General features: G+C 51.5%; 1 protein-coding gene and 1 long non-coding RNA gene across 3 annotated transcripts in view; one reads left to right on the top strand and one right to left on the bottom strand.

Annotated features, from left to right (window-relative positions):
• Nucleotides 1-5,558: 5,558 nt before the first annotated feature.
• On the bottom strand, nt 5,559-6,495 carry LOC121005982. 2 transcript variants are annotated; one of them, XR_005779996.1, is made up of 4 exons: nt 6,405-6,495; nt 6,118-6,345; nt 5,649-5,825; nt 5,559-5,589 (listed from the first exon to the last, which is right to left on the bottom strand). It is a non-coding gene; the product is annotated as an uncharacterized LOC121005982 (long non-coding RNA). The 2 variants fall into 2 exon arrangements; XR_005779995.1 differs by lacking the exon at nt 6,405-6,495 and having other exon boundaries at nt 6,118-6,396.
• A 138-nt stretch (nt 6,496-6,633) lies between these two features.
• ATRNL1 (attractin like 1) overlaps nt 6,634-24,076 on the top strand; it is a 453,110-nt gene continuing 435,667 nt past the window's right edge. The window contains exon 1 of the mRNA XM_040438845.1: nt 6,634-7,217. Coding sequence (XP_040294779.1) covers nt 6,991-7,217 — 227 coding nt within the window. The 5' untranslated portion in view covers nt 6,634-6,990. The remainder of the gene's footprint in view (nt 7,218-24,076) is intronic.

Below are 24,076 nucleotides of genomic sequence, written 5' to 3'. Positions count from 1 at the left end.
TTTTCTCCACCACCCTTTCGTTGATTTACTTGTGTGCTTTTGGTCCTGTCGTCTTTTCAGCTCGAGTTCATGGACGCGGCCCTTACAGTCTCCTGCAGAATGTTCTCATACTCCTCAGAGTTCATTGTTCTCTGCAAGATGTCCAGACCCCAAGGGAGCAGAGCCCTAAACTGTGGTGCCCCCTCCACCAGTCCCAAAACCTGATGTATCCTCCACCTGCCCCACACCAGGACATGTCTTCTAAGATCTTCTGAAAGTTGGTTCACATTAACCCTTCTTTCCTGAGAAGAACCGATTTGGTCGGTAACCAGGCTTTATGTCCTGGGCAGAGGACCTGTGAACCCGACATCCAATCTCATCTACAGTCCTTGGAGAAGTCATTAAAACAGAGGTTCACTTACCTCTTCCTCCTGTGCCGTGGATGTAACTCAATGGGGGCGAGGCCACTGGGACATTCACTGTGAGTACCTACATGACGTGATGGTTAACCCCCCGTGTTCTATAATCAGTGCAGACATCCGGGTCATTCCAAGGGATATTCCTGCTAATCTGGCATTAGGTCCAGCTGGAGGTTCTCCTCGTCTCCACTGCTGGTTTTCCACCCATGATTTCGGTCCTGTCGGTCTATATAAAGGGGCCCCCGGCCTCAGATTAAGGCCTCTTTCCCATGGGCGTGTCATATTGGGGTCCGCAATACACGGGCGCCGATTGCTTCCGTGGGGTTTCGTCCCGAACTTCCGTTCCACAAAAAGAGAGAACATATCTTATCTTTTTGCGGAAAGGACAGATTGCGGATTCAAGTGAATGGTTCCGCGATCCGCTGCGGCTGCCCCACGGACTGTGCTCGTGCATTTTAGGGGCCGCAGCACGACCATGGGGCGCACACGCCCGTGGGAAAGAGGCCTAAGGCACATCCTTTGGCTCTTGCTCCTCATGGCTGCGGCTCAGACCCGGCTTTATCACCGGCCGCCCCTTCTGTCCGTCTCGCCCGCCGTCCTGTTGTTACATTGTATCACTTCATTTCCTTCTATTCTCTTGTCCCCCCTCCCGGAGTCTATGGAGGGTCGTGCAGATCCCAGGACCCCCCCCCAATGTATCACCGACGAGGTTCTACCTACTTCTTGCAGTTTTTATCACCCCAGTGTGTACAGGTCCCTATACGTTAGGCGTCAGACGTCTCCATTTGTGACTGTTGTGCCCCCTGTGGGCGGCAGTACCATGGAGGACGCCATGTCTCAGGTTTTACTGACCCCCACCCTAAGAACTTTGGCCTCGTAACTTTATATTAGGTGATTTCTAGTAAAGTTCCCGTTTATGATGCAGTTTATGAGCCCACGTGGAATGGCGTCTCTGCTGCATCGGTGGTGCCCACCACACGACCGTGATCAGGCCAGCTCTCAGATTAAATGATCCCACTCACAGACAGCAAGCAGAGATGTTAAAAAGGGTGAGGAATTTCTGGTACAGTATTTGCACACAAACGACGTCTACTGGTCTGAATTGGTTGATATTTTTGGATTATGGTCGTCGTCATGTGATCATGGAAGCAAGGGTCTTGTGTATTCACAGTGTCACCAGCACCATCGACAACCCCAGGGGACGGGTTGTCAGAGCACAGAGGGGTCAGGATCGGTCTCTCCCAGAAATCAGGCAGTTGGGCAGCATCAGTACTGCCTGGAGGTACTGGTACAGGGGCTACTAGTGCACGGTTGTCAGGTACAGGAAGGGTGTCAGTGCACGGTTGTCAGGTACAGGAAGGGTGTCAGTGCACGGTTGTCAGGTACAGGAAGGGTGTCAGTGCACGGTTGTCAGGTACAGGAAGGGTGTCAGTGCACGGTTGTCAGGTACAGGAAGGGTGTCAGTGCACGGTTGTCAGATACAGGAAGGGTGTCAGTGCACGGTTGTCAGATACAGGAAGGGTGTCAGTGCACGGTTGTCAGGTACAGGAAGGGTATCAGTGCACGGTTGTCAGGTACAGCAAGGGTGTCAGTGCACGGTTGTCAGATACAGGAAGGGTGTCAGTGCATGGTTGTCAGATACAGGAAGGGTGTCAGTGCACGGTTGTCAGGTACAGGAAGGGTGTCAGTGCACGGTTGTCAGGTACAGGAAGGGTGTCAGTGCACGGTTGTCAGGTACAGGAAGGGTGTCAGTGCACGGTTGTCAGGTACAGGAATGGTATCAGTGCACGGTTGTCAGGTACAGCAAGGGTGTCAGTGCACGGTTGTCAGGTACAGGAAGGGTGTCAGTGCACGGTTGTTAGGTACAGGAAGGGTGTCAGTGCACGGTTGTCAGATACAGGAAGGGTGTCAGTGCACGGTTGTCAGGTACAGGAAGGGTATCAGTGCACGGTTGTCAGGTACAGGAAGGGTGTCAGTGCACGGTTGTCAGGTAGAGTTGATGCCCGGTTGTCAAGTACAGTTAATGCCCGGTTGTCAGGTACAGTTGATGCCCGGTTGTCAGGTACAGCTGATGCCCGGTTGTCAGGTACAGTTGATGCCCGGTTGTCAGGTACAGTTGATGCCCGGTTGTACAGCTGATGCCCGGTTGTCAGGTACAGTTGATGTCCGGTTGTCAGGTACAGTTGATGCCCGGTTGTACAGCTGATGCCCGGTTGTCAGGTACAGCTGATGCCCGGTTGTCAGGTACAGCTGATGCCAGGTTGTCAGGTACAGTTGATGCCCGGTTGTCAGGTACAGTTAATGCCCGGTTATCAGGTACAGTTGATGCCCGGTTGTCAGGTACAGCTGATGCTGGTTGTACAGCTGATGCTCGGTTGTACAGCTGATGCCCGGTTGTCAGGTACGGTTAATGCTCAGTTGTCAGGTACAGTTGATGCCCGGTTGTCAGGTACAGCTGATGCCCGGTTGTCAGGTACAGGAAGGGTGTCAGTGCACGGTTGTCAGGTACAGTTAATGCCCGGTTGTCAGGTACAGTTGATGCCCGGTTGTCAGGTACAGCTGATGCCCGGTTGTCAGGTACAGTTGATGCCTGGTTGTCAGGTACAGTTGATGCCCGGTTGTCAGGTACAGCTGATGCCCGGTTGTCAGGTACAGCTGATGCCTGGTTGTACAGCTGATGCCCGGTTGTCAAGTACAGCTGATGCCAGGTTGTCAGGTACAGTTGATGCCCGGTTGTCAGGTACAGTTGATGCCCGGTTGTCAGGTACAGTTGATGCCCGGTTGTACAGCTGATGCCCGGTTGTCAGGTACAGTTGATGCCCGGTTGTACAGCTGATGCCTGGTTGTACAGTTGATGCCCGGTTGTCAGGTACAGCTGATGCCCGGTTGTCAGGTACAGCTGATGCCCGATTGTCAGGTACAGATGATGCCCGGTTGTCAGGTACAGCTGATGCCCGGTTGTCAGGTACAGCTGATGCCCGGTTGTCAGGTACAGCTGATGCCCGGTTGTCAGGTACAGTTGATGCCCGGTTGTCAGGTACAGTTGATGCCCGGTTGTCAGGTACAGCTGATGCCAGGTTGTCAGGTACAGTTGATGCCCGGTTGTCAGGTACAGTTGATGCACGGTTGCAGGTACAGTTGATGCCCGGTTGTACAGCTGATGCCCAGTTGTCAGGTACAGTTGATGCCCGGTTGTCAGGTACAGTTGATGCCCGGTTGTACAGCTGATGCCCGGTTGTCAGGTACAGCTGATGCCCAGTTGTCAGGTATAGTTGATGCCAGGTTGTCAGGTACAGTTGATGCCCGGTTGTCAGGTACAGTTGATGCCCGGTTGTACAGCTGATGCCCGGTTGTCAGGTACAGTTGATGCCCGGTTGTACAGCTGATGCCCGGTTGTCAGGTACAGTTGATGCCCAGTTGTCAGGTACAGCTGATGCCCGGTTGTCAGGTACAGCTGATGCCCGGTTGTCAGGTACAGCTGATGCCCGGTTGTCAGGTACAGTTGATGCCCGGTTGTCAGGTACAGCTGATGCCCGATTGTCAGGTACAGTTGATGCCCGGTTGTCAGGTACAGCTGATGCCCGGTTGTCAGGTACAGCTGATGCCCCTTGGCAGGTACAGCTGATGCCCGGTTGTCAGGTACAGCTGATGCCCGGTTGTCAGGTACAGCTGATGCCCGGTTGTACAGCTGATGCCCGGTTGTCAGGTACAGTTGATGGTTGTCAGGTACAGCTGATGCCCGGTTGTCAGGTACAGCTGATGCCCGGTTGTCAGGTACAGTTGATGGTTGTCAGGTACAGCTGATGCCCGGTTGTCAGGTACAGTTGATGGTTGTCAGGTACAGCTGATGCCCGGTTGTCAGGTACAGCTGATGCCCGGTTGTCAGGTACAGTTGATGGTTGTCAGGTTTAGCTGATGCCCGGTTGTCAGGTACAGCTGATGCCCGGTTGTCAGGTACAGTTGATGGTTGTCAGGTACAGCTGATGCCCGGTTGTCAGGTACAGCTGATGCCCGGTTGTCAGGTACAGTTGATGGTTGTCAGGTACAGCTGATGCCCGGTTGTCAGGTACAGCTGTCGGGGTCTCTCACTACCCGGGGCCCCGGTTTCTGGGCCGGGCCTCCTCCGCCTCCTCCCCCGGCCTCTGCACATGCTCCTCGGCTCTTTGTGTCGGAGGAGGCGGAGGAGGAGGCGGCCCTCATCCCCTCATCATCCTCAGCCGGTACCGGGGCCGAGCCGCCATCACCCGCAGACTCCCGGAAGCGGCGGAGCTGGCAGCACATCGCGACAGGAGCCGGGACACAACGGGAGCCTATGGAGGGTTTATCGCGATAGCACGGAGCCGACAGAGGGGCCCCTGCCACCTCATTCTGTGTACTATCCCAGCCTTGTCGTGACATAGAGGACCAATCCCCTATATACAATCCTAACAATGGCCCCGATACATGAGCTTGTGGTATCTGGAGCCTAGAGGAGCCATACTGCCCCCACATCCTATAGAAGGAGCCTATAGAGCAGCCTGACCTCACCGGACCCCCATACCGACATCTATATACAGAGGGGGCGCCTACACAGGAACCTATAGACCAGCCTGACCTCACCGGACCCCCATACCGACATCTATATACAGAGGGGGCGCCTACACAGGAACCTATAGACCAGCCTGACCTCACCGGACCCCCATACCGACATCTATATACAGAGGGGGCGCCTACACAGGAACCTATAGACCAGCCTGACCTCACCGGACCCCCATACCGACATCTATATACAGAGGGGGCGCCTACACAGGAACCTATAGACCAGCCTGACCTCACCGGACCCCCATACCGAAATCTATATACAGAGGGGGCGTCTACACAGGAACCTATAGACCAGCCTGACCTCACCGGACCCCCATACCGACATCTATATACAGAGGGGGCGCCTACACAGGAACCTATAGACCAGCCTGACCTCACCGGACCCCCATACAGACATCTATATACAGAGGGGGCGCCTACACAGGAACCTATAGACCAGCCTGACCTCACCGGACCCCCATACCGAAATCTATATGCAGTGTCAGCAAAGGGGGCGCCTACACAGGAACCTATAGACCATATCTGCACCCTATATCTTATCCTCCTATCACCTGGAGCCTATAGAAGATCTGATATACTATCTGCACCCTATATCTTATCTCCTCATCACCTGGAGCCTATAGAAGATCCTATATACTATCTGCACCCTATATCTTATCCTCGTACCACCTGGAGCCTATAGAAGATCTGATATACTATCTGCACCCTATATCGTATCTCCTCATCATCTGGAGCCTATAGAAGATCCTATATACTATCTGCACCCTATATCGTATCTCCTCATCACCTGGAGCCTATAGAAGATCTGATATACTGTCTGCACCCTATATCGTATCTCCTCATCACCTGAAGCCTATAGAAGATCTGATATACTATCTGCACCCTATATCGTATCCTCGTATCACCTGGAGCCCATAGAAGATCCGATATACTATCTGCACCCTATATCGTATCCTCGTATCACCTGGAGCCTATAGAAGATCCGATATACTATCTGCACCCTATATCATATCCTCGTATCACCTGGAGCCTATAGAAGATCCGATATACTATCTGCACCCTATATCGTATCCTCGCATCACCTGGAGCCTATAGGAGATCTGATATACTATCTGCACCCTATATCGTATCTCATCACCTGGAGCCTATAGAAGATCCGGTATACTATCTGCACCCTATATCGTATCTCCTCATCACCTGGAGCCTATAGAAGATCCGATATACTATCTGCGCCCTATATCGTATCTCCTCATCACCTGGAGCCTATAGAAGATCCGATATACTATCTGCGCCCTATATCGTATCTCCTCATCACCTGGAGCCTATAGAAGATCCGATATACTATCTGCGCCCTATATCGTATCACCTGGAGCCTATAGAAGATCCGATATACTATCTGCACCCTATATCTTATCCTCGTATCACCTGGAGCCTATAGAAGATCCGATATACTATCTGCACCCTATATCGTATCTCCTCATCACCTGGAGCCTATAGAAGATCCGATATACTATCTGCGCCCTATATCGTATCTCCTCATCACCTGGAGCCTATAGAAGATCCGATATACTATCTGCACCCTATATCATATCCTCATCACCTGGAGCCTATAGAAGATCCGATATACTATCTGCGCCCTATATCGTATCATCTGGAGCCTATAGAAGCGGCATATACACTGTAGTCATAAAGAAGGGTGCCAAGCAGCGTGCATGTCCAGAGCTCTGGGCCTTTTCTCCAGATATCAGGTCCTCAGTTTATATGTGCCCAGTTGCCAGGGCTGCTAGGTGGGCACGGTGCCCAGGTGGCACAGAGGCTTCCAAATAGCATCTGTATGTAGGTGCTGGCACTGGGGAGCACTATACATGCAGCACTGATTGCGCATACACAGGTGGGCAGTGTGTCTGACTGGCACAGAGTTTGCGTTACAGTGTATAGGTGGAGGTGCAGGTGCTCAGGTCATACATGCACTGGACGTAGGGGCCTTGTGCTGCTGTAACCTGGACTTGGCATGGTGACTATGCTGTACGGGGGGACAGGGCTACCGGCCGCCATCATGTGCCCGGGGGCATCACTCCTGAGGTCTGGACTCTTCTATCTGCTGCTCTTTGCTCATAACTCCCAGGGACGCGCCTGTGAGAAGAGTCCATGCTTCTCCGGACGATGCATCAACTCCACCTGCGTGTGTGACCCGGGCTGGGTCGGAGAACAATGCCACCACTGCCAGGGAAGATTCAAGTAAGTGCCGCCATATCATATCACTGCAACCCAGGCCTGACCCCAACCACCGTGTCACCTATAGATACAACCTACAAAAACAGCATGGTTATGTATACTGATCCTGAGTTACATCCTGTATTATACTCCAGAGCTGCACTCACTATTCAGCTGGTGCAGTCACTGTGTACATACATTACTTATCCTGTACTGATCCTGCGTTACATCCTGTATTATACTCCAGAGCTGCACTCACTATTCCCCTGGTGCAGTCACTGTGTACATACATTACTTATCCTGTACTGATCCTGAGTTACATCCTGTATTATACCCCAGAGCTGCACTCACTATTCTGCTGGTGCAGTCACTGTGTACATACATTACTTATCCTGTACTGATCCTGAGTTACATCCTATATTATACTCCAGAGCTGCACTCACTATTCTGCTGGTGCAGTCACTGTGTACATACATTACTTATCCTGTACTGATCCTGGGTTACATCCTGTATTATCCTCCAGAGCTGCACTCACTATTCTGCTGGTGCAGTCACTGTGTACATACATTACTTATCCTGTACTGATCCTGGGTTACATCCTGTATTATACTCCAGAGCTGCACTCACTATTCTGCTGGTGGAGTCACTGTGTACATACATTACTTATCCTGTACTGATCCTGAGTTACATCCTGTATTATACTCCAGAGCTGCACTGACTATTCAGCTGGTGCAGTCACTGTGTACATACATTACTTATCCTGTACTGATCCTGAGTTACATCCTGTATTATACTCCAGAGCTGCACTCACTATTCTGCTGGTGGAGTCACTGTGTACATACATTACTTATCCTGTACTGATCCTGAGTTACATCCTGTATTATACTCCAGAGCTGAACTCACTATTCTGCTGGTGCAGTCACTGTGTACATACATTACTTATCCTATACTGATCCTGAGTTACATCCTGTATTATACTCCAGAGCTGCACTCACTATTCTGCTGGTGCAGTCACTGTGTACATACATTACTTATCCTGTACTGATCCTGAGTTACATCCTGTATTATACTCCAGAGCTGCACTCACTATTCTGCTGGTGCAGTCACTGTGTACATACATTACTTATCCTATACTTATCCTGAGTTTCATCCCCTATTATACTCCAGAGCTGCACTCACTATTCTGCTGGTGCAGTCGCTGTGTACATACATTACTTATCCTGTACTGATCCTAAGTTACATCCTGTATTATACTCCAGAGCTAAATAATGAGTGCAGCTCTGGAGTATAAGGGTAGTGCAGCATGGCAGTGCACGGCGAAAGGCCGCTGGACTAAAAGTCCTGCATGTCCGACTTTTTAGTCCGACTTTTTAGTCCAGCCTGTCGGATCCGTCCTGCTGCAAGTGTGAAAGTACCCTTATACTCCAGAGCTGCACTCATTATTTAGCTCTGGAGTATAATACAGGATGTAACTCAGGATCAGTACAGGATCAGTAATGTATGTACACAGTGACTGCACCAGCAGAATAGTGAGTGCAGCTCTGGAGTATAATACAGGATGTAACTCAGGATCAGTACAGGATAAGTAATGTATGTACACAGTGACTGCACCAGCAGAATAGTGAGTGCAGCTCTGGAGTATAATACAGGATGTAACTCAGGATCAGTACAGGATAAGTAATGTATGTACACAGTGACTGCGCCAGCAGAATAGTGAGTGCAGCTCTGGAGTATGATACAGGATGTAACCCAGGATGTATGTACACGTGTGCCCATGTGACTGATGGCTTCCGGACTCTTGTGCCCCCAGTTGTCGCCTCCTTTATCCACTGGCTGTAGGTTATGATCCCAGTTGTGCGGTAGTTCAGAGAATGCTGTGCTTTTGGAATTTCGGGAACATTGTTGTCTATGTGCCAGTTGTGCCATGTGACCGGAGTGTTTTTCAGTGTGGGTTCTGGGGTTCTTGTTCAGCTCCACCTGGTTCTGATTTCCGGACCGTTGATGATGATGATGATGCCGGTGTCCAGGGATCGGCAGCTCTTTCTGATGTCCTGTTGTCAGCCCCTGCGCCCCCAGGATGGGATCTGTGCAGCCATCTCCAGGGGCTGAAATCACATCCTGATCTCATACTTCTCACTGCTGGGGGATTGTTACAATGTATCCAGTTTAGCCAATCCTCTGTGAGGTAAACAGGCTGGACACCAGATGATACATCTTACCTGCACTGATACATTGTAACAGATGAACAGGAGATCTGTGACTCTACTCGCCTGATACATTGGAATTGAGGATGAGGGCCGGTCAGGGCAGCCAGTACAGAATATTATAGGGTATAACAGTATATTACGGTATAAGAGCAGAGACGCCACCACATATAAAAGGGTCCTCCCACAATCCCCTGCTCTCCAGCTCTCCCCCGTCTGTCACCTTATAGCTCAGCCCAACCTAAGCTTCTGGTTCATGAGTAGAATGCTAGAACTGCAGTGAAGACTGACACAGAGGAGGTACAGCAGGGCCCTGCAGTTTTTTAGGTTCTTTTTTCTTTTTGCATTTCTTTCCTGTGTTTGTTTCATAAAACAGTAAAAGTGAATGTAAGAAACATTTTAATGTGTCCTGTTAGAGAAAAGTGCCTCTGTCTCCACTTATCAGGCCTTTCTTCTGCCCCCTGATCATATTCACTCAGAATTCATGCCTAAGGCCCCTTTCACACGGGCGAGATTTCCGCGCGGATGCGATGCGTGAGGTGAACGCATTGCACCCGCACTGAATCCGGACCCATTCATTTCTATGGGGCTGTGCACACGAGCGGTGATTTTCACGCATCACTTGTGCGTTGCGTGAAAATCGCAGCAGGCCCCATAGAAATTAATGGGGCTGCGTGAAAATCGCAAGCATCCGCAAGCAAGTGCGGATGCGGTGCGATTTTCACGCACGGTTGCTAGGAGACGATCGGGATGGGGACCCGATCATTATTATTTTCCCTTATAACATGGTTATAAGGGAAAATAATAGCATTCTGAATACAGAATGCATAGTACAATAGCGCTGGAGGGGTTAAAAAAAACAACTATTTTTTTTAACTCCCCTCAATCCACTTGATCGCGCAGCCGGCATCTCTTCTGTCTTCTTCTTTGCTGTGCAGGAAAAGAACCTGTGGTGACGTCACTCCGGTCATCACATGGTACATCACCATGGTAAAAGATCATGTGATGGACCATGTGATGACCGGAGTGACGTCACCACAGGTCCTTTTCCTGCACACAGCAAAGAAGAAGACAGAAGAGAAGCCGGCTGTGCGAGCAAGTGGACTAAGGTGAGTTAAAAATATATTTTTTTTTTTAACCCCTCCAGCGCTATTGTGCTATGCAGTCTGTATTCAGAATGCTATTATTTTCCCTTATAACCATGTTATAAGGGAAAATAATACAATCTACAGAACACCGATCCCAAGCCCGAACTTCTGTAAAGAGGTTCGGGTACCAAACATGCCGATTTTTCTCGCGCGCGTGCAAAACGCATTACAATGTTTTGCACTCGCGTGGAAAAATCGCGCATGTTCCCGCAACACACCCGCACCTTTTCCCGCAACGCCCGCGTGAAAGAGGCCTAAGATCTATTGTATCGCTGAGGGATCGGGTTACAGCTGCTGCCCATAGAAATCTATGGAGAGGGGTAGGAGAGAACTGCAGGAGAGAGACAGAGACACATACAGACAGAGGCGCTGCTGCAGTTTCTAGTAGGCTTTCTGTCTCGCTCCAGTGCTGGGTTGACGGCTGCACTGCTCAGGACTTCTGTGTAGGGGAGCAGGATCTCCTCTCTGTGTCCTGGGAGACATCATGGCGGCTGGTCTGTATGAGCAGAAATGTAGGATACAAGCCATGGCCGGATCTAGTGTATGCCCCAGACCTGGAGCTAATATCAGCTCCTAGGAAAGCTGGGTGTTGTTGTCAGCCTCGAACCAAATGAGGCAGCGATGCTGGTTGTCACCCAGAAACTGACATACTCAAAGGGGTTTTCCAAACAATTAGCAGAGAGCAGGGATGGTGCAAAATACAGAAAAAAGCTGATATGTTGAAAGCAGTGACAGATGAAGAGTAATAGAAAGCTGTGGCCCTCCTCCCGGGAAGGAGACGCGTTTCTGACTTCAGACCTACTTTTGATTTTCCCTGCTCGGTATTCATAAATGGCGCCATTGTATCTTCCGGTGTACTGACAATACCGCCTCCTGTGGTGCAGAGTGGAGCTGATATACAGACGCCTTCCAGGTCATCGCAGAGTCGTATACGCCCCTCTATTGATAGGTGATGTCATCAATTCTAATACATGATGTCACATGGGGGCGGGGCTGAGGCTGTTACGGATCTTGGTGCAACGTGTGGGTAATTTCCATGTTTTTCGCCCTGCAGGTTTCATCCGCTGTCACATGGTGTTTGGCACTAAGGTGTATTATTGCACCACCGCGCCCCTTACGGTCGTAACCTGTCAAAGCTGTGACATTTTCAGGGTTAAAATGGCGCCTAATCTTATTAAGTTTTGCGCCTTCTTTTTCTTCTATACGTTTTTCAGGTGTAAATAGTTGTAGACCGTATTCTGCGCCCGTCCTGCCAGCGTCCTCGGCTCTCACGCCCACCTGGCATTTCATTTGACCTTTCCTTTACAAGGCTGTCAGCTGCAAATAAAGACGGAGCGGAAGCAGCGGCCGCGCTCTAATTCTCTATTTTCATTAACTTCAAAAGAATCTTTTAACATTTACAGTGAGCGGCGTCCTGAGCGAGCGGCGTCCTGAGCGAGCGGCGTCCTGAGCGAGCGGCGTCCTGAGCGAGCGGCGTCCTGAGCGAGCGGCGTCCTAAGCGATCAGTGTCCTGAGCGAGCGACGTCCTGAGCGAGCGGCATTCTGAGCGAGCGGAGTCCTGAGCGAGCGACGTCCTGAGCGAGCGGCGTCCTGAGCGAGCGGCGTCCTAAGTGATCAGTGTCCTGAGCGAGCGACGTCCTGAGCGAGCGACGTCCTGAGCGAGCGACGTCCTGAGCGAGCGGCGTCCTGAGCGAGAGACGTCCTGAGCGAGAGACGTCCTGAGCGAGCGGAGTCCTGAGCGAGCGACGTCCTAAGTGATCAGTGTCCTGAGCGAGCGACGTCCTGAGCGGGCGGCGTTCTGAGCGAGCGGCGTCCTGAGCGGGCGGCGTTCTGAGCGAGCGGCGTCCTGGCGTCCTGAGCGAGCGGCGTCCTGAGCGAGCGGCGTCCTGAGCGGGCGGCGTTCTGAACGAGCGGCGTCCTGAGCGGGCGGCGTTCTGAGCAAGCGACGTCCTGAGCGAGCGGCGTTCTGTGCGAGCGGCGTCCTGAGCGGGCGGCGTTCTGAGCGAGCGGCGTCCTGACGTCCTGAGCGAGCGGCGTCCTGAGCGAGCGGCGTCCTGAGCGAGCGGCGTCCTGAGCGAGCAGCGTCCTGAGCGAGCGACGTCCTGAGCGTCCCTGTATTATGGAGACTAAATATGGGGCTTCTTACACCAAGTTCACACCTGAGGCGATGGCGGTACGATCAAGAACTGCGGCTCATAGGAAACTGCAACTGTTCTGAGGTGCACATAGGACCATATATTCCCCATGTACATATAGGACCGCATATACTCCTTGCACATATAGGGCCGTATATACTCCTTGTACATATAGGGCCGTATATACTCCTTGTACATATAGGGCCGTATATACTCCTTGTACATATAGGGCCGTATATTTTCCTTGTACATATAGGGTCGTATATACTCCTTGTACATATAGGGCCGTATATACTCCTTGTACATATAGGGCCGTATATACTCCTTGTACATATAGGGACGCATATACTCCTTGTACATATAGGGACGCATATACTCCTTGTACATATAGGGCCGTATATACTCCTTGTACATATAGGGACGTATATGCTCCTTGTACATATAGGGACGCATATACTCCTTGTACATATAGGGCCGTATATACTCCTTGTACACATAGGGCCGTATATACTCCTTGTACATATAGGGACGTATATACTCCTGGTACATATAGGGGCTGTTTATACTCCATGTACATAAAGGGCCATATATACTCCTGGTACATATGGGGGCCGTATATACCCCATGTACATATAGTACCGTATATACTCCATGTACATATAGGGGGCCGTATATACTCAATGTACATATAGTACCGTATATACTCCATGTACATATAGGGGGCCGTATATACCCCATGTACATATAGTACCGTATATACTCCATGTACATATAGGGGGCCGTATATACCCCATGTACATATAGTACCGTATATACCCCATGTACATATAGTACCGTATATACCCCATGTACATATAGTACCGTATATACTCCATGTACATATAGTACCGTATATACTCCATGTACATATAGGGGGCCGTATATACTCCATGTACATATAGTACCGTATATACTCCTGGTACATATAGGGGCCGTATATACCCCATGTACATATAGTACCGTATATACTCCATGTACATATAGGGGGCCGTATATACCCCATGTACATATAGTACCGTATATACTCCTTGCATCTGTTTATGTTTATGTTGCATTTTTCCTTTTGAAGTTGTTACAAATATACGTCTTCCCATTTATAATCTATAATTTGCTCCTGGATGTGCGGTTATACAGCGGCGCAGGATCGGGGGTTACATTATAAAACCATTCTGGAGACAACCCTTTTGGAGCACTATTGGGTGTAGCTATTGAGCAGTGACGGCTAACCTCCAGCAGTGGTAAAACTACAACTCCCAGCATGCTCCATTTATTTCTATAGAGTTCTAAAAACAGCTAAGCAAGTGTGCATCTTGGGAGTTGTAGTTTTACCACAGCTGGAGGTTATCCATCACAGCTATAGGGGATCCAGAGGCAGTAGTTGCACCCGGGCCCTGGTGTATATGGGGGCCCAGTGACCCACTGCACATTAGAAGGCACCATTCTTATACACGGGCGGGGGGCCCTGGTACAGAGTGCAGTATACACCGTGTAATGTCCAGTGCACAGGACATTGTATGGGGCCCCTGCAGACCACCTGTACGTGGGCCCCGGGGTATGACTTGGGATGTCTGAGATTCATCGGCCGCGTTGCCTTCTCCTATTGGGGGGGCATTGTGATACATTTCACTCCAGGTTTCCATGGAGATTGCTGATCTGGAGTCTTCTGATTGTGGGAAGATTCCTGCAGGAAGTGGATAATGAGGGTCGGGGGAGGGGGAGGACGGTGATACTTAGGACCCGGCTGGAGTACACCCTATACCTGTGCAGATCCGGGATGTAGTGGGGAGGTGATGGCATCATGGCTAGACACAGTGTGGAGGTGATGACATCATGGCTAGACACAGTGTGGAGGTGATGACATCATGGCTAGACACAGTGTGGAGGTGATGACATCATGGCTAGTCACAGTATGGAGGCGGTGACATCACTGCTAGACACAGTATGGAGACGATGACATCACGGCTAGTCACAGTGTGGAGACGATGACATCATGGCTAGACACAGTGTGCAGGCGGTGACATCACGGCTAGTCACAGTGTGGAGACGATGACATCACGGCTAGTCACAGTGTGGAGACGATGACATCACGGCTAGTCACAGTGTGGAGACGATGACATCAAGGCTAGTCACAGTGTGGAGGCGGTGACATCATGGCTAGTCACAGTATGGAGGTGGTGACATCACTGCTAGTCACAGTGTGGAGGTGGTGACATCACGGCTAGTCACAGTGTGGAGGTGGTGACATCACTGCTAGTCACAGTGTGGAGGTGATGACATGGCTAGTCACAGTGTGGAGGTGATGACATCACGGCTAGACACAGTGTGGAGGTGATGACATCATGGCTAGTCACAGTGTGGAGGTGATGGCATCATGGCTAGTCACAGTGTGGAGGTGATGACATCACGGCTAGACACAGTGTGGAGGTGGTGACATCACGGCTAGTCACAGTATGGAGGTGGTGACATCACGGCTAGTCACAGTATGGAGGCGGTGACATCACTGCTAGTCACAGTGTGGAGACGATGACATCACAGCTAGTCACAGTATGGAGGCGGTGACATCACTGCTAGTCACAGTGTGGAGGTGATGACATCATGACTAGTCACAGTGTGGAGGCGATGACATCACGGCTAGTCACAGTGTGGAGGCGGTGACATCACTGCTAGTCTCAGTATGGAGGCGGTGACATCATGGCTAGTCACAGTGCGGAGGCGGTGACATCACTGCTGGTCTCAGTGTGGAGGTGGTGACATCATGGCTAGTCACAGTGCACGGGCGGTGACATCACAGCTAGTCACAGTGTGGAGATGATGACATCACTGCTAGTCACAGTATGGAGGCGGTGACATCACGGCTAGTCACAGTGCGGAGGCGGTGACATCACGGCTAGTCTCAGTGTGGAGGCGATGACATCAGGGCTAGTCACAGTGTGGAGGCGATGACATCACGGCTAGTCAGTATGGAGGCGGTGACATCATGGCTAGTCACAGTGTGGAGGTGGTGACATCATGGCTAGTCACAGTGTGGAGGCGGTGACATCATGGCTAGTCACTGTATGGAGGCGGTGACATCACGGCTAGTCACAGTGTGGAGGTGGTGACATCATGGCTAGTCACAGTGTGGAGGTGGTGACATCATGGCTAGTCACTGTATGGAGGCGGTGACATCATGGCTAGTCACAGTGTGGAGGCGGTGACATCATGGCTAGTCACAGTGTGGAGGCGGTGACATCATGGCTAGTCACTGTATGGAGGCGGTGACATCATGGCTAGTCACTGTATGGAGGCGGTGACATCAAGGCTAGTCACAGTGTGGAGGTGGTGACATCAAGGCTAGTCACAGTGCGGAGGCGGTGACATCACGGCTAGTCTCAGTGTGGAGGCGATGACATCAGGGCTAGTCACAGTGTGGAGGCGATGACATCACGGCTAGTCAGTATGGAGGTGGTGACATCACGGCTAGTCACAGTGTTGAGGTGGTGACATCATGGCTAGTCACAGTGTGGAGGTGGTGACATCATGGCTAGTCACAGTGTGGAGGCGGTGACATCATGGCTAGTCACAGTGTGGAGGCGGTGACATCACGGCTAGTCACTGTATGGAGGCGGTGACATCACGGCTAGTCACAGTGTGGAGGTGGTGACATCAAGGCTAGTCACAGTGTGGAGGTGGTGACATCATGGCTAGTCACAGTGTGGAGGCGGTGACATCATGGCTAGTCACAGTGTGGAGGCGGTGACATCATGGCTAGTCACTGTATGGAGGCGGTGACATCAAGGCTAGTCACAGTGTGGAGGCGGTGACATCATGGCTAGTCACAGTGTGGAGGCGGTGACATCATGGCTAGTCACTGTATGGAGGCGGTGACATCAAGGCTAGTCACAGTGTGGAGGTGGTGACATCATGGCTAGTCACAGTGTGGAGGCGGTGACATCATGGCTAGTCACAGTGTGGAGGCGGTGACATCATGGCTAGTCACAGTGTGGAGGTGATGACATCAAGGCTAGTCACAGTGTTGAGGTGGTGACATCATGGCTAGTCACAGTGTGGAGGCGGTGACATCATGGCTAGTCACAGTGTGGAGGCGGTGACATCATGGCTAGTCACAGTGTGGAGGCGGTGACATCATGGCTAGTCACTGTATGGAGGCGGTGACATCATGGCTAGTCACTGTATGGAGGCGGTGACATCATGGCTAGTCACTGTATGGAGGCGGTGACATCATGGCTAGTTACTGTATGGAGGCGGTGACATCAAGGCTAGTCACTGTATGGAGGCGGTGACATCAAGGCTAGTCACAGTGTGGAGGCGGTGACATCACGGCTAGTCACAGTGTGGAGGCGGTGACATCATGGCTAGTCACTGTATGGAGGCGGTGACATCAAGGCTAGTCACAGTATGGAGGCGGTGACATCAAGGCTAGTCACAGTGTGGAGGCGGTGACATCAAGGCTAGTCACAGTGTGGAGGCGGTGACATCAAGGCTAGTCACAGTGTGGAGGCGGTGACATCACGGCTAGTCACAGTGTGGAGGCGGTGACATCACGGCTAGTCACAGTGTGGAGGCGGTGACATCATGGCTAGTCACTGTATGGAGGCGTTGACATCAAGGCTAGTCACAGTGTGGAGGCGGTGACATCAAGGCTAGTCACAGTGTGGAGGCGGTGACATCACGGCTAGTCACAGTGTGGAGGCGGTGACATCACGGCTAGTCACAGTGTGGAGGCGGTGACATCATGGCTAGTCACAGTGTGGAGGCGGTGACATCATGGCTAGTCACAGTGTGGAGGCGGTGACATCATGGCTAGTCACTGTATGGAGGCGGTGACATCAAGGCTAGTCAAAGATAACACTGATCTATGTGTTCCCTAGAAACTTTAACACTGAAGCTGATGTCACGTTTCAATCAACATTCATGCTTTACACCATGGGTGTCAAACATGTGGCCCGGCAAAGATATTCATTGCTCTGGTTACCTGGAGGTGGGCGGAGATAAAATAAAAAAGTCAGAGGCGGTCCAGGAGCGGTTGAAGGATGGCGGAGCAGTTGGAGGCGGTCCAGGAGAGGATGGAGGCTGGCAGAGGCGGTCCAGGAGAGGATGGAGGCTGGCGGAGGCGGTCCAGGAGAGGATGGAGGCTGGCGGAGGCGGTCCAGGAGAGGATGGAGGCTGGCGGAGGCGGTCCAGGAGAGGATGGAGGCTGGCGGAGGCAGTCCAGGAGAGGATGGAGGCTGGCGGAGGCGGTCCAGGAGAGGATGGAGGTGCGCAGAGGTAAACGTCACGTCCTGATGTGACGTCATCAGGCTCCGCCTGGAGTTCTGACATGCTGCGGACGGCGCCATTGCGGCTATAGACGCAGGGTACCAGATTCACAAGGTAAGAAAAGTACCGTATTTTTCGCCCCATAAGACGCACTTTCCCCCCCCCAAAAGTGGGGGGGAAATGCCCCTGCGTCTTATGGGGCGAATGCTTCCATTTTACAGCGCAGTTTGCGACGCTGCAGCATCGCAGACTGCTATGTATGAGCCGGGAGAGAGGAGGGGCTGGAGTCCGTAACTAGGGGCGGGGCCCGGTGCAGTCACTGTACTCTTACACCGGGCCCCGCCGCTCACCAAAGTATTTATAAACGTGAATCCTTAGGCTACTTTCACACTAGCGTTCGGGTTCCGCTTGTGAGCTCCGTTTGAAGGCTCTCACAAGCGGCCCTGAACGGATCCGTACGGCCCTAATGCATTCTCAGTGGACGGGGATCCGCTCAGAATGCATCAGTCTGGCTCCGTTTGTCCTCCGCTCCGCTCAGCAGGCGGACCCCTGAACGCAGCTTGCAGCGTTCGGGTGTCCACCTGGCCGTGCGGAGGGAAACGGATCCGTCCAGACTTACAATGTAAATCAATGGGGACGGATCCGTTTGAAGTTGACACAATATGGCTCAATTTTCAAACGGATCCGTCCCCCATTGACTTTCAATGTGAAGTCAAAACGGATCCGTTTGCATTATCATGAACAAAAAAAAAAATTATTATTTTTTTTTTTTTTTTTTTCTTTTGTCCATGGTAATGCAAACGGATCCGTTCTGAACGGATCTAAGCGTTTGCATTATAGGTGCGGATCCGTCTGGGCACATACCAGACGGATCCGCACCTAACGCAGGTGTGAAAGTAGCCTTATCCTGTTATTAAGTTGAACTAACGCTGCCCTCTCCCATGTTCCCATGTCGCCCTGTATCCCCACAGCACTTATAGCAGGCAGAGCGGACGGCAGCAGTAACGTCACTCACTGACGTCGAGCGCCTGCTCCGCGCACTTTATGAATGAAGCAGGCGGAGCAGACGCGCGACGTCAGTGAGTGACGTTACTGCTGCCGTCCGCTCTGCCTGCTATAAGTGCTGTGGGGATACAGGGGGACATGGGAACGGGGAGAGGGCAGCGTTAGTTCAACTTAATAACAGGATAAGGATTCACGTTTATAAATACTTCGGTGAGCGGCGGGGCCCGGTGTATTGGGGGACACTGTTATAAGGGGGATCTGTGGATGACATATAGCAGTGTCATCCACAGATCCCCCCACCTCATAACAATGCCATCCACAGATATCCCACCCCATAGCAGTACCATCCACAGATATCCCACCCCATAACAGTTCCATCCACAGATCCCCCATAACAGCACCATCCACAGATCCCCCCACCCCATAACAATGCCATCCACAGATCCCCCCACCCCATAACAATGCCATCCACAGATATCCCACCCCATAGCAGTACCATCCACAGATCCCCATAACAGTGCCATCCACAGATCCCCCACCCCATAACAGTGCCATCCACAGATCCCCCATAACAGCACTATCCACAGATCCCCCACCTCATAACAATGCCATCCACAGATCCCCCATAACAGCACCATCCACAGATCCCCCACCCCATAACAATGCCATCTACAGATCCCCCCACCCCATAACAATGCCATCCACAGATATCCCACCCCATAGCAGTACCATCCACAGATCCCCCATAACAGTGCCATCCACAGATCCCCATAACAGTGTCATCCACAGATCCCCATAACAGTGTCTTCCACAGATCCCCATAACAGCGTCATCCACAGATCCCCATAACAGTGTCATCCACAGATCCCCCATAACAGTGTCATCCACAGATCCCCCATAACAGCGCCATCCACAGATCCCCCATAACAGCACCATCCACAGATCCCCCATAACAGCACCATCCACAGATCCCCCATAACAGCGCCATCCACAGATCCCCCATAACAGTGCCATCCACAGATCCCCCATAACAGCGCCATCCACAGATCCCCCATAACAGCGCCATCCACAGATCCCCCATAACAGCACCATCCACAGATCCCCCATAACAGCGCCATCCACAGATCCCCCATAACAGTGCCATCCACAGATCCCCCATAACAGTGCCATCCACAGATCCCCCATAACAGTGCCATCCACAGATCCCCATAACAGTGTCCTCCACAGATCCCCCACATGACAGTGCGTCATCCACAGATCCCCCATAACAGTGCCATCCACAGATCCCCCATAACAGTGCCATCCACAGATCCCCCACATGACAGTGCGTCATCCACAGATCCCCCATAACAGTGCCATCCACAGATCCCCCATAACAGCGTCATCCACAGATCCCCCATAACAGTGCCATCCACAGATCCCCCATAACAGTGCCATAACAGTGCCATCCACAGATCCCCCACATGACAGTGCGTCATCCACAGATCCCCCATAATGGTGTCTTGCACAGACCACCATTAATTCAAAGCCCACCAAAAGCACAACTTTTGGTTAAAAATATTTTTTTCTTATTTTCCTCCTCAAAAACCTAGGTGCGTCTTATAGTGAAGTTTAATATTTGTATATATATATAGGTCTCACTTGTGTTATTGGGCAACGGGATGTTGGGGGTCAGCAGTCATGAAACAACAATGTTGTTCTATGAAAATGTACGATTATTTTTTTTTTTTTTTGATGCGGCCCACATAAACTTAAATTTTGTTTTTTTGGCCCATGTTAGCCTTTGAGTTTGACATGCTTGCTTTACACTGAAGGCCTGGTCCACTAGGGCTTGGCTATATCGGTCACTGCAGCTTTGTTGCACTGTCTGTTGGAGTCCCCTTCATGCTTTACAGTGCATCTCTGCTTCGTTAGAGCACAACTATGACCAGGGACTTCAGCTTGTTGCTTTGTCTGTTGGGCTTTGAGGTTGTCTGAAATTCCTGTCTCGTCACACACTCAGTCCCATACTATTGGAGTGTGATCCATGCTTTACACTGCAGCTCTACTGCATTATGTCATAGCTATAATCCATGACACCAGCTTAGCTGCACAGTCAGTTGAAGTCTGAGGTAGTCTGAAAGCCACCGCATGCTTTACACTGCAGCTCTGCTCTGTAAATGAACAGCTCGGATCACTGACTCCTGATCGTCTGTGGAGTCTGGCTACTGGGGGCAGATAGGGGATTGGGGAGTTTTGGGGCCCTAGGGTGACAGAGTTACTGCGGCCCCCGGGTAGGCATTGCCCCGTGCTGCTAATGGTGATTAGTCAGTCATTTTAGTCATGTGATCTCAGCGAATCTTGGGAAGATCCGGCGTCGCCCACAGTCACTGGTCCGGGTGCTGCAGAGTCCTTTACTGTGTGGGACCCGATGGCAAATGGTGGATTTCTAGGTAGGCACGGAAAACAGTAACCAGTATCACTGGCATCACATGCCAGAGTGGGGGAGGGGCACAGGGCAGCTCCAGTGTGGGTATTACACCAGTTCTGTCTACAGGCACAGCGCCAGCCTGCCAGTTATCATCCTACTGGTGCCAGTCTGTCAATACTAGTCTGTGCCAGCCTGGCTGTGATCAGACGCAGTGGGCACCAGACGTCACAGGAGGAGGAATCTCATCATTATAATGATCACTCCAGCGGATTCACTGCCCACAGGTGCCAATTGTGCCCGGCTCTAATCTGCCAATTTAGGAGTGGAAGGTCATTGATCAGCAGCACAGAGTATTTCAGAACAGGACTGTAATGATGCCTGTGGTGACAAGAGGTGGCATCATGAGAGGACGAGAAGGGAGACTGGAGGGAGGTCACCTAGTGGAAGGAGCAGGGTCCTCCCAGCAGCACAGAGGATTTCAGGAGAGGAGTGTGCTGATCTTGTGGAGGTCACAGACTGAATGTTACATAGTGGAAGGAGCAGGGTCCTTCCAGCAGCACAGAGGATTTCAGGAGAGGAGTGTGCTGATCTTGTGGAGGTCACAGGCTGAGAGTTACATAGTGGAAGGAGCAGGGTCCTCCCAGCAGCACAGAGGATTTCAGGAGAGGAGTGTGCTGATCTTGTGGAGGTCACAGGCTGAGAGTTACATAGTGGAAGGAGCAGGGTCCTCCCAGCAGCACAGAGGATTTCAGGAGAGGAGTGTGCTGATCTTGTGGAGGTCCCAGGATGAGAGTAACATAGTGGAAGGAGCAGGGTCCTCCCAGCAGCACAGAGGATTTCAGGAGAGGAGTGTGCTGATCTTGTGGAGGTCACACGATGACAGTTACATAGTGGAAGGAGCAGGGCCCCAGCAGCACAGAGGATTTGAGGAGAGGAGTGTGCTGATCTTGTGGAGGTCACAGGATGAGAGTTACATAGTGGAAGGAGCAGGGTCCCAGCAGCACAGAGGATTTGAGGAGAGGAGTGTGCTGATGGTTGTGAGGACCTGTGACATGTGGAGATAGGTGGGGGTAACAGATCTACTTCCCGTTGGGTATAATTGGGTCTCCCCTTGGGCTGTGTCACTGGAGCGGAGGGTGCGGCATTCATATCTGGGAATGCTGGGTGATCGCCGCTGTGGGAGGTGTAACGGCAGCCATCTTTCTTTGCACCCAGCTTTTCCCAGAGACAGATGAAGCTTATGTTCACAGCAAAATCCACAGCAGAAAAATCAGTAGCTGAAAACAGGTCGTTTTTGGAGGAGATTTTACAAGAGTTTTGGGGAGAATCTTTCCTGCACCCCCTAGCACCCGCAGTCAGATCCGCCTCCACCAATGTATGCTGTGCACAAGGTGCAGGGCTTACCATTAAAGTCAGTGGAGAGCGCCCATCCTCCGCTGCTGATTCACAGCCTTGAATGAAACCAATTTCCTGGAACGTTTTTTGCTTCTCAGGATTCGCCCTGTTCTTGTGGATCGAAGGACGGCGTTATCGGGGCGCTCATCGCCATGTTGTGGACAGTGTCTGCTCCTGATTACGGAGGTCTGAGCACGTGACCTTACAGTACTATACTCCAGTCACACCCAGAGCTGCATTCTCATATACAGCATGTCACCTAACCTGTTGTCAGAGTCATCTGTTCTGCACAGGGATATGGCAGAATTGTGAATGCAGCTCTAGATGTGACTGGAGCATTAGACATGATGGAGCCCTGGAGGACCCGGGGACCCCTTTATAGTAAAGAGTTTAACATTCATCTCGTTCCAGTTCTATAAATGAGGTCTCCGGGGACGAAGCGCTGAGCAGAGTCGATACGTTACGTGATCACTTCCACATGTCACATGTCCCTCTAATTACTGATTTCCCACAATGCATCATTGTCGGGTTACATGTAGCTCCAGCAGCGGAGAGGCGAGGCTGTGCCCTGTGCAGCAGCGGGCAGCATGTCACAGGCAATATGTCAGCTCCATCACAGAGAAAGGCAGAGGTGACCCCACGCGGGGTCCTGACACAGGATTACAGGGAGCCGCCATCTGTCTATAGGGCCACAGGAGCAGCCGGGGCCCTTCAGTTCTGAAACTTTTTAGCAATTTCTCCTCATTTCTTAGACCACTGCTTTCTGTCAGTGAATTGAAACCTCGCCATTTACATCCTGACTGTAGTCCTGCTCACACAGCTGATTCGGCTTGTTACAGTGTATCGGTGTAGACTATCCTTAGTGAGGATTTATTCATAGAAAGCTGGAGAATCGCTTTGTCACATGACAAGCATAAAGGGGGTGGAGCCTGACACCTGTTTGTTGTCATGGAGATCGCCGCCACCAGCTGTTACAATGTATACACCTCCGGGCTGTAACAGGGGAGGGTTGTTCCTGCTTTCTATATAACGGGTTTATCTCAGTTTCCTGTCACCATTTTTGCGGTCGTCGCATCGTTTCCGCTCATATTCTGTGATTCTGTTAACATTTCCCGGAAGTTGTCAGTTACCCGCGATTTTACACGAGCGTCCGTCTCTCATCCCCTGGGTGGTTACCATGGAAACCGCAACCCCAGCGCAGAGCGGAGCCGTACGGTGACCCTGGCTTTATGTCATTACTGCGCCGGCGTCCTGACCGCGAATGGTAAATGCAATGGAATCCGGGAAT

The sequence above is a fragment of the Bufo bufo genome, chromosome 6 (assembly GCF_905171765.1).
Source record: "Bufo bufo chromosome 6, aBufBuf1.1, whole genome shotgun sequence".
Classification (NCBI taxonomy): domain Eukaryota; kingdom Metazoa; phylum Chordata; class Amphibia; order Anura; family Bufonidae; genus Bufo; species Bufo bufo.
This window is presented reverse-complemented; position numbering and strand designations above follow the sequence as displayed.